Source organism: Bubalus kerabau, chromosome 15, assembly GCF_029407905.1.
Source record: "Bubalus kerabau isolate K-KA32 ecotype Philippines breed swamp buffalo chromosome 15, PCC_UOA_SB_1v2, whole genome shotgun sequence".
Taxonomy (NCBI): Eukaryota; Metazoa; Chordata; class Mammalia; order Artiodactyla; family Bovidae; genus Bubalus; species Bubalus kerabau.
This window is the reverse complement of record NC_073638.1, coordinates 22,291,368-22,305,839: the sequence shown is the minus strand read 5'-3', so window position 1 is coordinate 22,305,839 and position 14,472 is coordinate 22,291,368. Positions and strand designations below refer to the sequence as shown.

At 41.1% G+C, this 14,472-nt stretch overlaps 2 protein-coding genes across 5 annotated transcripts; one reads left to right on the top strand and one right to left on the bottom strand.

The window, feature by feature from the left end:
• Window positions 1-4: 4 nt before the first annotated feature.
• TIMM8B (translocase of inner mitochondrial membrane 8 homolog B) lies at window positions 5-2,039 on the top strand. Its single transcript, XM_055547993.1, has 2 exons — window positions 5-152; window positions 1,643-2,039. The coding sequence occupies exons 1-2, from the start codon at window positions 69-71 to the stop codon at window positions 1,808-1,810; spliced, it is 252 nt and encodes an 83-aa protein (XP_055403968.1). The 5' UTR covers window positions 5-68; the 3' UTR covers window positions 1,811-2,039.
• A 181-nt stretch (window positions 2,040-2,220) lies between these two features.
• On the bottom strand, window positions 2,221-14,422 carry NKAPD1 (NKAP domain containing 1). 4 transcript variants are annotated; one of them, XM_055547986.1, is made up of 6 exons: window positions 14,288-14,422; window positions 12,836-12,912; window positions 7,669-7,769; window positions 5,989-6,138; window positions 5,057-5,110; window positions 2,221-4,625 (listed from the first exon to the last, which is right to left on the bottom strand). In XM_055547986.1, exons 2-6 carry the CDS (start codon window positions 12,902-12,904, stop codon window positions 4,121-4,123), a joined length of 879 nt encoding a protein of 292 aa, XP_055403961.1. In that variant the 5' UTR covers window positions 12,905-12,912; window positions 14,288-14,422; the 3' UTR covers window positions 2,221-4,120. The 4 variants fall into 4 exon arrangements, with proteins under 4 accessions (XP_055403961.1, XP_055403963.1, XP_055403962.1 ...); XM_055547988.1 differs by having other exon boundaries at window positions 2,221-4,622; XM_055547987.1 differs by lacking the exon at window positions 14,288-14,422 and adding an exon at window positions 13,721-14,246.
• Window positions 14,423-14,472: the final 50 nt, after the last annotated feature.

Below are 14,472 nucleotides of genomic sequence, written 5' to 3'. Positions count from 1 at the left end.
GGGGTTGGCGCGGGACCGCCGCACATGCGCAGAAAACTCTTCGGAAGGTCGGTAACTGGAAACGCAAGATGGCGGAGCTGGGTGAGGCGGGTGAAGCCGAGTTGCAACGCCTGGTGGCGGCCGAACAGCAGAAAGCGCAGTTCACTGCACAGGTGCGGGGATAGGGACTAGTGTGGAGAGAAAGGAGGGTGAAGTACAAGTCCCAGGCACTCGTGGAGCTCTGAACGCTGGCGGCGTGGAGCGGCCGCCAGCCGCTCCGTGCTTGCTGCGCGCGGTTCTGCTCACGAAAGAAACGAGTCACTTCTGCCGCTGGTTACCTGCAGTGCTCAGGTGCCCTGTGAGCCTAGCGTAGGGGAAAGAGAAAGTGTAAAGCGAAGTAAAAAGTTTCGGGTGACGCAAGTGCACGGAAGCCTAGTTTGGTGGCGAGCTCTCTAGGCTGGCATTGGGAGGACCCAGCTTCTCATACTGCTCTGTCCCTTACAGGCCACGTGCCCCTAAACAAAATACCCATCCTCCGTAGGTCTTGGTTTCACAGTCGCCTGCTGCCTCACAGGATGTCGAGGATGATATGCAATAATATATTTGAAAACGATAGAGTAGTAGAGCATTATTGGATAAAAGTGGGCTGAAGTAGTCAGTCTAGATTATTAGGTAGAACAAGAGCTTCGGAGCATAGTTCCAGCCCCGGCTTTGACCTTTACTAGCTGCATGATTTTGGACTTACTATTCACCGTGCCTCTTAAATGGAGATGACAGTCATCCTTTAGGACCGCAAAAAGAATTGACTTACTACTTAGTACCCCAGCCTCCCGAAATAGCCAAGCCCTTGGTAAATGGTTATTCCCCGCTTTTGCGCGGAGTGGAGGTGGTGGGAATGGGAGGACTCGCGGAAGATAAGTGGCAAGAACCCTGGTTGGAAATCTTTGGGTCCTGAACATTTTGAAAGCGCACACATTTTCTGTGCTTCTGTGTGCATTTTTCTGTAGATTGGGTCCATAACCTTCATTGGATTCTCACATATATCCCTGACCCCTCAAAAGGTTAACGACTTAAGAACTGCTAAGGAATAGGCTTAGAATGAGATGAGTGCAGCGGTTTGGGGGAATTAATTGGTACCATAGCTTTCCCAGCTTATACTGGTGTCAGTTTGGAAATAAAGAGGGTATCAATCCTGCCTGCAGTTTTACAATCTGATTAAGGAAGTGACACAGAAAATAATTGTACTCTCAAGGAGGTGATAATAAACTGGAAAAACCTTTAGGGAGGAGGGGGGGGTATTGAGGGCCGAATTAAGTATGCTATGTATGGATCTACCTCATTGAAACACATTGGTTGGGTGTTAAATAAGGGAGTGCCCTGAGTGGCTGACAAAGAAACTGATGCATTAGGCCAGCACTGGGGTGACTTGATCAAAAGTACCTATTTTTCAGTTACTAAGGAGAAAAATAGACAAGGAGAGGATGAAAGTATTATTGCAGGGTAGGAATGAGGAGTTGGACTGTATTGGTGACAAATTAGGAAGTGAGGAAAGAGTCAAAGAATGGTTTAGTCAGGTGACAGAAAATGAGAAAAATGGGAAGGAAATTCATAGATAAGGCCTGTCAGCAGACCCCAAGTGGTTACTATTTTTCTTTCCTCTTAGGTGCATCACTTCATGGAGCTATGTTGGGATAAATGTGTGGAGAAGCCAGGGAATCGCTTAGACTCTCGCACTGAAAATTGTCTCTCTAGCTGTGTGGACCGCTTCATCGACACTACTCTTGCTATCACCAGTCGGTTTGCCCAGATTGTACAGAGAGGAGGGCAGTAAGCCACCCCTGGAAGAATGACAGCAGCAGCCAAGGACTGATTAAGCAGCCTGAAGGGCCAGCGGGGGAAGGCAGCCAGTCCTCTGTCAGGTTGGCTTCAGGCAGCTACCAAGCCTGTTGGTGCTAAAAAGGAACAGATCAGATGTTCAAAAAGTGAAATTTTATTTATTGGGAATTAAGAAATTCCATCTTGTATCACAACAGTTTATTCAATAAATGTGAATTCTCCAACTCTCTTTTTTAAATCCCATTTTAGGATTTAATATATAGATCTCTGATTGGTAGGAACATTAGAAATAAGTATGTTCCAAGGCCATTAGTAGTGCAAATGAGAGATCTTAGGTTTTGAAGAGCCATCCTAAGCCATATTTAAGGGGGTGGGGAGAACCATCAAAAGCCTTAGCCTAAGGCATCAGAGAGAATTTGGGGTTGAGAAAGGTGAAGAACAGAAAACAGCTTTATTGCTTATACATGACCAAGAAAAGGTAAACATGGCAAAAAGCGAAACAGGCAAGATGTGTGTTCACTGGGAAAGAGGCCTGCTAGTATGAGACAAAGAGGAAGTCAAGACCCAAACAGAATCAACTTCCTGGAGAAGCCTGGTTCCACTGGCCCATCTTCCTGAGTCTGTGCTTAGAATCAAAACTTTTAGAGCACAGAAACAATGCTAAAAAAAAAAAAACCCAGGAGCTGAAAACTCCTTCCCACAAAGATTTCACTTGCTCCAAGAAGAAAACAATTGCTTTAGGTTAAGAGGTAGTAATTATAGACTGTTCTTCCCTACTTGGGCCCTTAATCTCAATGTTAAAAATATGCACCATGGAACATCTGCAACTGAGTACCAAAGTACTAATATTTCAAATAAATATCCCAAAAGGTAGCACCTGCTTAGAGTCAAGGGCTAGGGAACCTCCGGCCAACTGTTTATGACTAAGCATTTTATTAGAAATCTGTTCTGTAAAGAGAACAATTTAATACTTCAGAGCTACAAAATATTACCACCTCATGGAATGTGTCATAGGCTATTGCTGGTGTCATACACTGTCAGGCTACCATGAACTGTTTCTGTATTACACATGGGGAAAGTTAAGGCCAGGGAGGTTGACTTACCTGCTCCAAACCTCGTAACCAACTAATGGCAGAACCAAGACCAAAAGTCTGAGCTTTCAAGATTTTTACTCAGCCCATGAAGTGACAGCCAGGAGGAAAAAACAATGTCACTTGTTCTGCCATAGTAAATAAAACTCACTTGTGTTCTGCCAGCCTTCTTCCAACGAGTTTGGTTTCTTAAGAATTAACCTAGTAGGATCACCATATTATAGCACAGGGAAATAACAAGATCTTTGCTTGGTGCTGTAATCCAAAGGCAGACTAGGAAGAAATGGATATGTCCCTGAGAAGCCTATTTAATTTTGGAATCGATTCAACCTAGTTTCAAGGGAAATCTACAAGTTCACTAACTAAAAAATGAACAAGGAAGACAACATTTAAATGGCTGTTGCTGCCCTGAATCCTTTTCAGTGCACAATGAGATAGCATGACTGATGCCTAATTCTTCATTTGGTTAAGGACTTACCCAAGAAATAATTTTGAATACAAGTGCATTTAGGCAATAAACAGTGGAACTGGAAAACCTTTTACTATCCAATCACCCCTGTTTAGGGGTATACTGAGTATAGCCACAGACCCTGTCCAGCAGGGAAATTTGACAAAAACCCCTAGTTTCTACCAATAACAGCTGTCTAAGGATGTTACCATGAATTTAAAATGTTTGTTCTTATGCTCATTTCCTTAAGTAAACTGGACCACATCTGTGGGGCCAAAATACAGAAAAGATCAAAGCACCAAAGCTAAAGACAAAGTCAAATTGTGGCACCTATTATATAATAAACAAGAGCAACACGATACTTCCTCATCATACCATTCTACATAGCACTAGCTCAATCCATCTCTTGACCCCAGCCCTTGCTTTCCCCAAATTCAACACTGTGACTGGTATACCCAGGTCTTTACTGGATTCAACTTTCTGGGTCCTTTAATTTGCCGCATATGCACTCTACCCTAAATGTGATTAATCACAAAAAATAATCTTCAAGAAACCTTCTTAACAAAATAACGGATTCCCTATTAACAGTAAGAGGATCAAGTTTAACAGGCCAAATTAGACAAGACGTCTGTCAGAACATATATAGATGGCACAGGACAGCTCTAACCTCAGGCCCTGTGCCGAGCAGTAGCATCACTGGCAAACCCCAAGGTGTAAGAACTGTAAATATCCAGTCATGCAGAAAACAAGAATGCTGCTTTCTCATTTAGTCATCCTCTGAACTCTCAGCAGACCTTTCATCTGTAGCCACTTTCCAATTTGTGCGTTTGTTTGTCCTCTCCTGTATTTCATTGTTAACTACAGGGATGTCGGCTTTTTTCTCTCTCTTTTTCCTTTTGGTTTTCTTAGTGTCTCTTTCCTCACTTTCCTCAGAACTGCTGGATGCAGAATCATCTGATGGGGAAGTGTCACTCTCTGCCTCTAATAAAGGAGATTTCTTGAGAGACTTTTTCCTGGATTTTTTCTTGCGTTTGTGTGGTTGCTTCCTTTTCCTGGTACTAGAAGCCCCAGTTTCTTCTGAGAACTCGCTTGAGGAATCTGCTGTTATATCTGTGGCTTCCTTTTTGCTCTTCTTCTGTTTTTTGTGTGACTTCTTTTTCTGCTTTTTTTTGTGGGACTTCTTTGACTTCTTGTGTTTGTGAGATTCATGGGTAGATGATTTTACCTGGGGAGATGTTTTTTTCCCATTGGTAATATCTTGCTGATCACTACTAATAAAAAAGAAAAACTGCTTTACTGTAGAAAATATAAAGTGTATTTATGTAATTTTTATATTCTGCTTTCGAAATGGGAAGTTGGGGTTAACCTCTGAATTTTAAATAAAAACTCTGATACAAGCTTACCATCTCACTTTATCACTGAGTTTTCTTTCTTCATTTTTAAAATGAAGATAAAAAGTCTTATCTGCTATACTGAGTTACTGTATGGAACACTGTATATAAAACCGACATGCTACAGATATGCCAAATGTCAGGGAAAGGCAAAATATCAGTCCTCTCCCAACTAAACTGCCTATTTCTCTGGTTACATTTTTAATGGCAAATGTCATATACTTGGTAAAAAATTAGGAACTTCATTTATAATTCAGACTTCGTACTAATCTTAGTTTCTAAGTTTTTTCCAGTAAGCCTACTTGCCTTACCTGTCTGTTTCAAATTCTTCAGGGTATAACTCTTTATATCCACTGTGGCCCCATCTGTAAGATAACGTTTTATTACACATATTACTAAAGCAATGCATACATTTCTTAAAACTAAGACAAATTAGACTTAGGAGTGTATACATACACAGACACACACAGAACAAAAAAAGATATGGAAGAGCCAACACCACATTTATAGATCAGTAACTTGGTTACATTTTCCATACTATACACTCTCATTTCAGAAACAAAGGATTCCTTTATCCATTTGTAAGAAAACTTGCCATTCTCTTCCTTGAAACACTGAGGAACTCTTAATATGCTGCTCTTCAGTTGTGAAATACTTCTCTAAAAGCACTTTATAACATAATGCTGTCTACCTTGGGACAACTTTTTTGAATAAGTTAATTGAGGTATAATCCATATACCATAAAATTCACCCATTTAAAGAGTACGATTCAGTGGCTTTTAGCATATTCAGAGTTGTGCAACCCTTACCACTATGATTTTATAATACTTTCATCACCCCAAAAAAAACAATCCCCCCAAAAAACATCAGCAGTTATTCCACTCCTCCATCTCCTACAGCCCATGGCAACCACTAATCTACTTTCTATCTCTATAGAATCATATAATAAGTGGCCTTTTGTGTCTGACTTTTCTCACCTGGCATAACGTTTTCAAGGTTCATCCATGTTCTAGCATGTAACATACTTTATTCCTTTTACTGCCAAATAGCATTCCATTACCATTCCATATACCACATTTTGTTTATCCATTCATTAACTGACAGACATTTGGGTTTCCACTTTTTTGGCTATTATGAGTATGTTATGAACATTTCTGTAATAAGCTTTTGCAGGGATAATTTTTAAAAAGTACACATTCTCAGGCCAAATATCATTAATGGTCATAAGAATTTAGTCACAGACCTGTCTGGCATGTTAGCTTCATAATCATATAACTTCTTGTTCCAGGATTTAGCCTTAAGAAAAGCATCATCCAGTGCTCCACAAATTTCATTCTTTGGCCTCCAGTAGTCTCTTTGACTTTCTTCATCAAAACCATCACTGCGCATCCGGCTATAACAGAAAAGAGAAGAACTTTTAGATACAGAAGCAATCTGTAAGGTTACTTTATGGACTATCATGCACAAAACTCACTGAACAAGCTAAAAGGAGACCAAAACAACCTAATACTTTTTTTTATAACCTGATACTTAAAAAAATACATATCTTTTTAACATTATGTCCTCCCTTAATCTGTACAGTTATTCAATGAAAATATGATCACTACCCCTCCTACTGCAGAGTACAGACAAAATAACTTTTGGACTGGGGCATGTTATACCTCACTCACTGATTCTGAAGGAAGCAGACCAATAATCACAGCTGGGGACATCTCAAACTGCTCCAGTGATTTTGAGATACACTCCCTTCCCTAACACCAGCTCCTACTGTAATTAGATCACAGTAACAGTGGTAGCAAGGTGTAACGCATGAATATGTTGAACTAGAAAAACAGTTAAGAACTACTAATCTAGCCTGTGCCTACAAAATCCCACTAACAAGTCACTAAGCCAGCTAAGATGTTATCAAAAATGTTTAAGGGCCTCCTACATGCCTATGAGGCACTGTTACAGCTGCAGGACTATAATGGGAAATGAGCCAATCAAAAAACTGCCCCTAAAGAAATTATGTTTTAAAGACTTATTCATCATGACAGGCATTAATAGTCCACTCCAAAAGAACAGTATTTTGTTCTGGAATGTTACTTGGAATTGAATAACCAACACAAAACAAATCATCATCTGCACTAAGTACTTCCAAATTCTCAAAGAACCATCCTCAGAGAGAAAACAGACTGAAAAGGTATTTATTTTTATGTCGAGACCCTGCCATGTTTACCATGGATACCCTGAATACTTTCTTGTGGAAAACTATTCACACACAGTCAATCACTCCAAAGTCCACACACTCAGCAGGCACACTCCTTAAATATCTCACTATTATTAACTATGTTCCTGGATGGCTTTAGAAATCAGCATTGCTAACTTTATAGTCATTTTTCATACAACAGCTCTACACCAATAGGCATATGAGGCCCAGGAAATGTTCCAACACTCTGACATTCCTATACCTCCACAGGTAAGACAACTAAGCCTACATAATCCTTCATACTCACACTCAAATTATTAAGAAGGTAATGTGAAAGGTTGTGTGACTAAGACAGTGGGTAGATAAAGAAAAGGCAGAGAGAGGATGAAAGACTAAAAAGGGAAAGGTGTGAATGATCAGCTAAGTGACCATAACATGCTCATAGAAAATCTTAAGTCAAAAGCCATCAGGTAAGGTCAGAATCCATAGAATCCTTAACGTTTACAATTGTTCAAGGCAGAACTTTTTTCTCCATTCCAAATAAGTACAAAGAGTGGGGCTATATGCATCAGAGCCATTACCTGTATGCTTGAGTCAAGATTTATGAAAAAGGAAAGTCTTAAAAGACTCACAGAACTGAATTCATCTATCTTTAGCACACCATCATGTTTTTAAACAAAAGTTGATGATTCTGAATGAGATGAGAATATTTTGGTTCTCAGAGTTGAACTTCACCTTGAACTGCTGGGTAACCTTCTCCTTTTGGTCCCCCGGTAAGCATCATCCATCTGTTTCTCCAGTTCTCTTATTTTCCACATATCTGATTCCTCTTGTATCTGGATTTAAAAAAAAAGAAAGAAAGAAAAGTAAGTTACTAGAACTTCCCTGGTGGCACTGTGGATAAGAATCCACATGCCAATGAAGACGACACAGGTTCGATCCCTTGTCTGGGAAGATTTCACATTCCACGAAGCAACTGAGCCCTTCTGCCACAACTACTGAGCCCGCGCTCTGGAGCCTGAAAGCCCCAACTACTGAGCTCATGTGCTGTGCACCCAGACCCTGTGCTCTCCAACGAGAGAGGCCACCAAAATGAGAAGTCCATACAACGAGTACTCCCTGTGCAAAGCAATGAATACCTAGTTCAGCCAATAAATAAACTTATTTTTAAAAAATAAGTTAATAAAAATAACACTTTACATCACAGAAAAGTAACTGAAAATAAAGTCTTCACTAGTTATTGGATTACAACCTGTGTTTTGATCAGGAACCTGGGAAACAAATTCTGGCTTCTCTCGAGTGCTTAAACAATCCAACTCAGTAAATCTCAATTACATAGAATTCTGCAGCAACAAAAGAGCTTTTTAACCCCTGCATAGATACACTCTTCACCTTATTAACCAAGTATGCTGCAGTTAGAAAATGATAATCCCTTATGTTTCTAAAATGCTTTGTGATTTTAATTGTATCATCTCTATTGAATTGTAAGCAATCTTACAAGGAAAGCAAAAAAAAGGTACTATTACATTTTACTGAGAAGAAACAAAAGCTCATAGATTTTTACCAAAGTCAAAAAGCTAATAAAGACTGGTCTTTCAACTTTCTAGGCTATGTCTCTTTTACAACACAGTAATTTTTGTTAAAAACAAAGCAAAACAAAACAAATAGCATGAGAACTGTTAGACAATTTCCTGAAAAGCAGAGTACAGCTGCACAAAGAACAATCAGCTATTTCTAAGCCCTCATATAATATTCTGTTAAATTTGCGCTCAATTTACCTTTTTTAATCACTGCTTTCAAATATAAGCTTACCATCCAACTAGGAGAGGTTTAAAGCAATTGCAGAGGCTGCTTATGTAACAGCTACACGCTCACTCACGATCAAAATATCAGGGGATAGGACAATAATAACATCTGCAATCTAATTAGGAGTTGCATTTTTTCATATTGTTCAAGAGAACACACTGGTCATAGCAAACACCCTCTTCCAACAACACAAAAGATGACTCTACACATGGACATCACCAAATGGTCAATACCAAAATCAGACTGATTATATTCTTTGCAGCCAAAGATGGAGAAGCTCTATACAGTCAGAAAAAACAAGACCAGGAGCTGACTGTGGATCAGATCATGAACTCCTTATTGCAAAATTCAGACTTAAAGAAAGTAGGGAAAACCACTAGGCCATTCAGGTATGACCTAAATCAAATCCCTTATGATTATACAGTGGAAGTGACAAATAGATTCAAGGGATTACATCTAATAGACAGAATGCCTGAAGAACTATGGATGGAGATTCCTAACACTGTATAGGAGGCAATGATCAAAACCAACCCCAAGAAAAAGAAATGCAAAAAGGTAAAATGGTTGTCTGAGGAGGCCTTACAAATAGCTGAGAAAAGAAGAGAAACAAAAGCAAAGGAGAAAAGGAGAGATCTATCCATCTGAATGCAGACTTTCAAAGAATATCAAGGAGAGTTAAGGAAGCCTTCCTCAGTGATCAATGCAAAGAAATAGAGGAAAACAATGGAATGGGGAAGACTAGAGATCTCTTCAAGAAAATTAGAGATACCAAGGGAACATTTCATGCAAAGATGAATGCAATAAAGGACAGAAACAGTATGGACCCAACAGAAGCAGAAGATATTAAGAAGAGGCGGCAAGAATACACAGAAGAACTGTACAAAAAAGATCTTAATGACCCAGATAACCACGATGGTGTGATCACTCACCTAGAGCCAGACATCCTGGAATGTGAAGCCAAGTGGGCCTTAGGATGCATCACTATGAGCAAAGCTAGTGGAGGTGACAGAATTCCAGCTGAGCTATTTCAAGTCCTAAAAGATGATGTTGTTAAGTGCTGCACTCAATATGCCAGCAAATTTGGAAAATTCAGCAGTGGCCACAGGACTGGAAAAGGTCAGTTTTCATTCCAATCCCTAAGAAAGGAAATGCCAAAGAATGCTCAAACTACTGCACAATTGCACTCATCTCACAGGCTAGCAAAAGTAATGCTCAAAATTCTCCAAGTTAGACTTCAACAGTGTGTGAACCAAAACTTCCAGATGTTCAAACTGAATTTAGAAAAGGCAGAAGAACCAGAGATCAAATTGCCAACATCTTTTAGATCACAGAAAAAGCAAGAGAATTCCAGAAGAACATCTATTTCTGCTTCATTACTACTCTAAAGCTTTTGACTGTGTGGATCATAACAAACTGTGGAAAATTCAAGAGTTGGGAATACCAGACCACCTTACCTGCCTCCTGAGAAATCTGTATGCAGGTCAAGAACCAACAGTTAGAACCAGACATGGAACAACATACTGGTTCCAAACTGGGAAAGGAGTACTTCGAGGCTATGTATTATCACCCTGCTTATTATTTTTTTTGCAGAGTACATCATATGAAATGCCCAGCTGGATGAAGCACAAGCAGGAATCAAAACTTCAGGGAGAAATATCAATAACCTTAGATATGCAGATGACACCACCCTTATGGAAGAAAGCAGAGAGGAACTAAAGAGCCTCTTGATGAAAGTCAAAGAGGAGAGTGAAAAAGCTGGCTTAAAACTTAACATTCAAAAGACGAAGATCACGGTATCTGGTCCCATCACTTCATGGCAAATAGATAGGGAAACACTGGAAACAGTGGCTGACTTTATTTTTGGTGGCTCCAAAATCACTGCAGATGGTGACTACAGCCATGAAATTCAAAGATGCTTGCTCCTTGGAAGAAAAGTTATGACAAACCTAGACAGCGTATTAAAAAGTAGAGACATTACTTTACCAACAAAGGTCCATCTAGTCAAAGCTATGGTTTTTCCAGTAGTCATGTATGGATGTGAAAGTTGGACCATAAAGAAACCTGAGCACAAAAGAATTGATGTTTTTGAACTGCGGAGCTGGAGAAGACTCGAGAGTCCTTTGGACTACAAGGAGATCAAAGCAGTCAATCCTAAAGGAAATCAGTCCTGAACATTCATTGGAAACACTGATGCTGAAGCTCCAAAACTTTGGCCACCTGATCTAAGAGTTGATTCACTGGAAAGACCCTGGTGCTGGGAAAAACTGAAGGTAGGAAGAGAAGGGGATGACAGAGGAGGAGACAACTGGATGGCATCACTGACTCAATGGACATGAGTTTCAGCAAGCTCAAGGAGTTGGTGATAGACAGGGAAACCTGGCGTGATACCATCCATGGGGTCGCAGAGTTGGACACCACTGAGAAACTGAACTGAACTGAAACAGAAGTTGCACAGAGTTCACCAAAGACAACTAAAGTTTTGACCTTATCTGCTCTCATGACCTCTATCACTTGCTGCATCAGTAACCCTCAAACCTTTATATCCAGTCTCAATTTTTCTCCTTTCCTCCAAGTCTAAGTTGCCAACTGTCTGGATATCCTATAAGCACCTTACAATCAACATGTTCAAAACCAAATTAATTACCTTTCCCATCAAATCTGTCTCTTATTTTGTTCCCTATCTCAATTAATTGCATCATCATCATCATTCACCCAGTCACACAAGGTGGTTATATTTGATTCCAGAATTATCACTATCATCCAATCAATCATCAAGTTCCTTGAACTCCAGTCCCTAAATTCTTCATCTTCATCCCTACTATCACTGTTTTCATATGAATCCCTCATCATCTCTCACCTGAAATACTACAACTATCTCCTAACTGGCCTCTCTACTATTTCAACCCATCTGATCTATCCCTCCCTAGCTAACAAATCATCTTTCTAAAATATAAATACAGTGAAACAGTGGAAACAGTGACTGACTTTATTTTTCTGGGCTCCAAAATCACTGCAGATGGTGAATGCAGCAATAAAATTAAAAGATGCTTACTTCTTGGAAAGAAAGTTATGACCAACCTAAATAACATATTAAGAAGCAGAGACATTACTTTGCCAGCAAAGGTCCATCCAGTCAAAGCTATGGTTTTTCCAGTGGTCATGTATGGATGTGATAGTTGAACTATAAAGAAAGCTGAGCATCGAAGAATTGATGCTTTTGAGCTGTGGTGTCGGAGAAGACTCTTGGAGAGTCCCTTGGACTGCAAGGAGATTCAACCAGTCCATCCTAAAGGAGATCAGTCCTGGGTGTTCATTGGAAGGACTGATGCTGAAGCTGAAACTCCAATACTTTGGCCATCTGATGCGAAGAGCTGACTCATTGGAAAAGACCCTGATGCTGGGAAAGATTGAGGGCAGGAGGAGAAAAGGACGAAAGAGGATGAGATGGTTGGATGGCATCATCGACTCAATGGACATGGGTCTGGGTGGACTCCAGGAGTTGGTGATGGACAGGGAGGCCTGGGGTGCTGCGGTTCATGGGGTCACAAAGAGTAAGACACGACTGAGTGACTGAACTGAACTGAACATCTCAAACCTTGCTTAAAAATATTTAATGGTTTCTTTATTGCCTACAGGAAAAAGTCTGATCTCCAAGCATCACAATCCAACTCTAATTCACCACTCAAGCCTCATCTTCTGCCATTACCTCCCAAATTCTCTACTTTATGGATGCATACAATTTCTTACCCTAAGTGCTTCATGCTCCTTACCATATGCTACTACATGATGTTTCCTCTGTGCTGAATGATCTTTGATATCTGATAAACTTGAACCTGTTCATCAAGAACTAGTTCAAATATCAGCAGTTCAAATACCACCCATTCTGTGAAGCCTTTCCCAATTTCCCAAGGCAGAGTTCATTATTCCTTCCTCAGTGGATGAAAGCACTTTGTTATGTCTACATTACAATACTTACCAAATTATATTCTCACTATTTATTTTATTTATCTTTGTCTCTTCCAGCTGTACAAAAATCCCTCCAAGCACACTGTTTGCCCTCCTTAACCATGAGGAATAACTAAGGTGTATCTCTAACCTTATTGTGAGCATCTGTGTGCCGGATGACATTTCTCAGGAGGACCTTCCCCAAAGGAACTCGGGACATTCTTCAACCTGAAATGAATCAATAAGTAACACTTAATAATTTAATATATTATATTTTATCACTATGAAGCATGAAATAAAGAAAAGATCACTGAACTAGAAGTCAGTGGTCCTGAGGAATCGTTTTTCCTTCACCATTAAAAGGGGAAAACACCTGTCCACACTAATGTGAGGATGAAAGGAGATAATGTACATTGGAGTTCTTTGAAACTGCACCAAATTAAGTGCTTTCAAGAGCACCATTTTATTTAATCCTTAAAATAACTGTTTTATTTTCCCTGGTGGCTCAGATGGTAAAGCGTCTGCCTGCAATGAGGGAGACCGGGGTTCAAGCCCTGCATCAGGAAGATCCCCTGGAGAAGGAAATGGCAACCCACTCCAGTACTCTTGCCTGGAAAATTCCATGGACAGAGGAGCCTTGTAGGCTACAGTCCATGGGATCGCAAAGAGTCAGACACGACTGAGTGACTTCACTTCACTTCACCTTCATTCCTTTTCTGTAGATGACATTCCCTTAAAGCCATACCTTGCCCCAGGGCACACAGTCCAGGGCAAACAAAATTCAGATTAGAAATCAATTCCCAAATCTCAATTAGTTTTCAGTTAAACACCTAGATTTAAGAGCGTCAGGGCCACAAATGTCAACAGTAACAAAAACTGACCCCTAAAAACATCAACTGCAGAGATGCCCTACACTTTTTAATTCAAGGGAATTTTATGTTCTATTTTGTCCAGAAGCCTTCAAAAAATAAATGACAGAGATATTCACGTGTGTAGCTATCAGGGGCTTTGGGCAACCACCCCACCGCTCACTCACCCCTCGATCCTGAGGAAATCAGGCATCTTGTTAGTGTGAGACGAAGAACCATTCCATTACAAGATCTCCTCCGACCCAGGAAGCCAAGGAGTCAGGGCTCAAAGGCAGCTCTGCAGCTTCACCCGAGTCCTTCGTGAAAACGCAGCCTTCCCACCGGTTATTCCGCCCTCACCCGTGGCCCAGGTCACGGCCGCCGTTCCCCTCAGCCCAGGCCGACAGGCAGATTTCTCTCCGGACTGAGGCCGGGGGCTGCTCCGGCGCGGAATTCGGGCGGCCGGGTTGGCTGGGGCATTCCCCGCTCACGTTCGTCTGGGACGATCCCAGGGGTTGGGTTTCACTCCCCAAAAAGGGATAAGGACGCTTTGGACGGGTACGACCCTCGACGGGGCCCCAAGATGTATCTAGAGTGGCTGAAGTGGGGGTGGGGAGGGGAGCTTCCAAGTGGAAGACAGAGAAACTACCCCTATCTTCGTCACCGGGACCCTTGCTCCCCAGCGGCCACGGGGCTCCTGGTAACCTTCCTTCCAAACGCCCTCCCCACAAAAACACACACAAACACACCCATACCGTGCGCCGCAGCCTCTCGTGGCGGGGTTGGGGGGGAGGAAGCTCTCTGGGAGAAGAGAGAGCTGACTTCCCTTCCAGGCCGGAAGTGGTGCTCACGGGAAATTCTTCCCACCAACAGAAGTCCCCAGGATTCCCACAGAAGGGTTTCCAGGACACTGTAGAAGTCCTCGGGGGTAGAACGGGAG

What these genes read in the sequence shown, in the direction of transcription:
- TIMM8B (XM_055547993.1), top strand. Translation starts at nt 69, where the DNA reads ATGGCGGAGCTGGGTGAGGCGGGTGAAGCCGAGTTGCAACGCCTGGTG. An exon ending in AAGCGCAGTTCACTGCACAG is followed by an intron (nt 153 to 1,642) that starts GTGCGGGGATAG and finishes CTTTCCTCTTAG; the next exon opens with GTGCATCACTTCATGGAGCT.
- NKAPD1 (XM_055547986.1), bottom strand. Translation starts at nt 12,904, where the DNA reads ATGTCCCGAGTTCCTTTGGGGAAGGTCCTCCTGAGAAATGTCATCCGG. An exon ending in ACACAGATGCTCACAATAAG is followed by an intron (nt 7,770 to 12,835) that starts GTTAGAGATACA and finishes TTTTAAATCCAG; the next exon opens with ATACAAGAGGAATCAGATAT. An exon ending in GAAGAATTTGAAACAGACAG is followed by an intron (nt 4,626 to 5,056) that starts GTAAGGCAAGTA and finishes CTTTTTTATTAG; the next exon opens with TAGTGATCAGCAAGATATTA.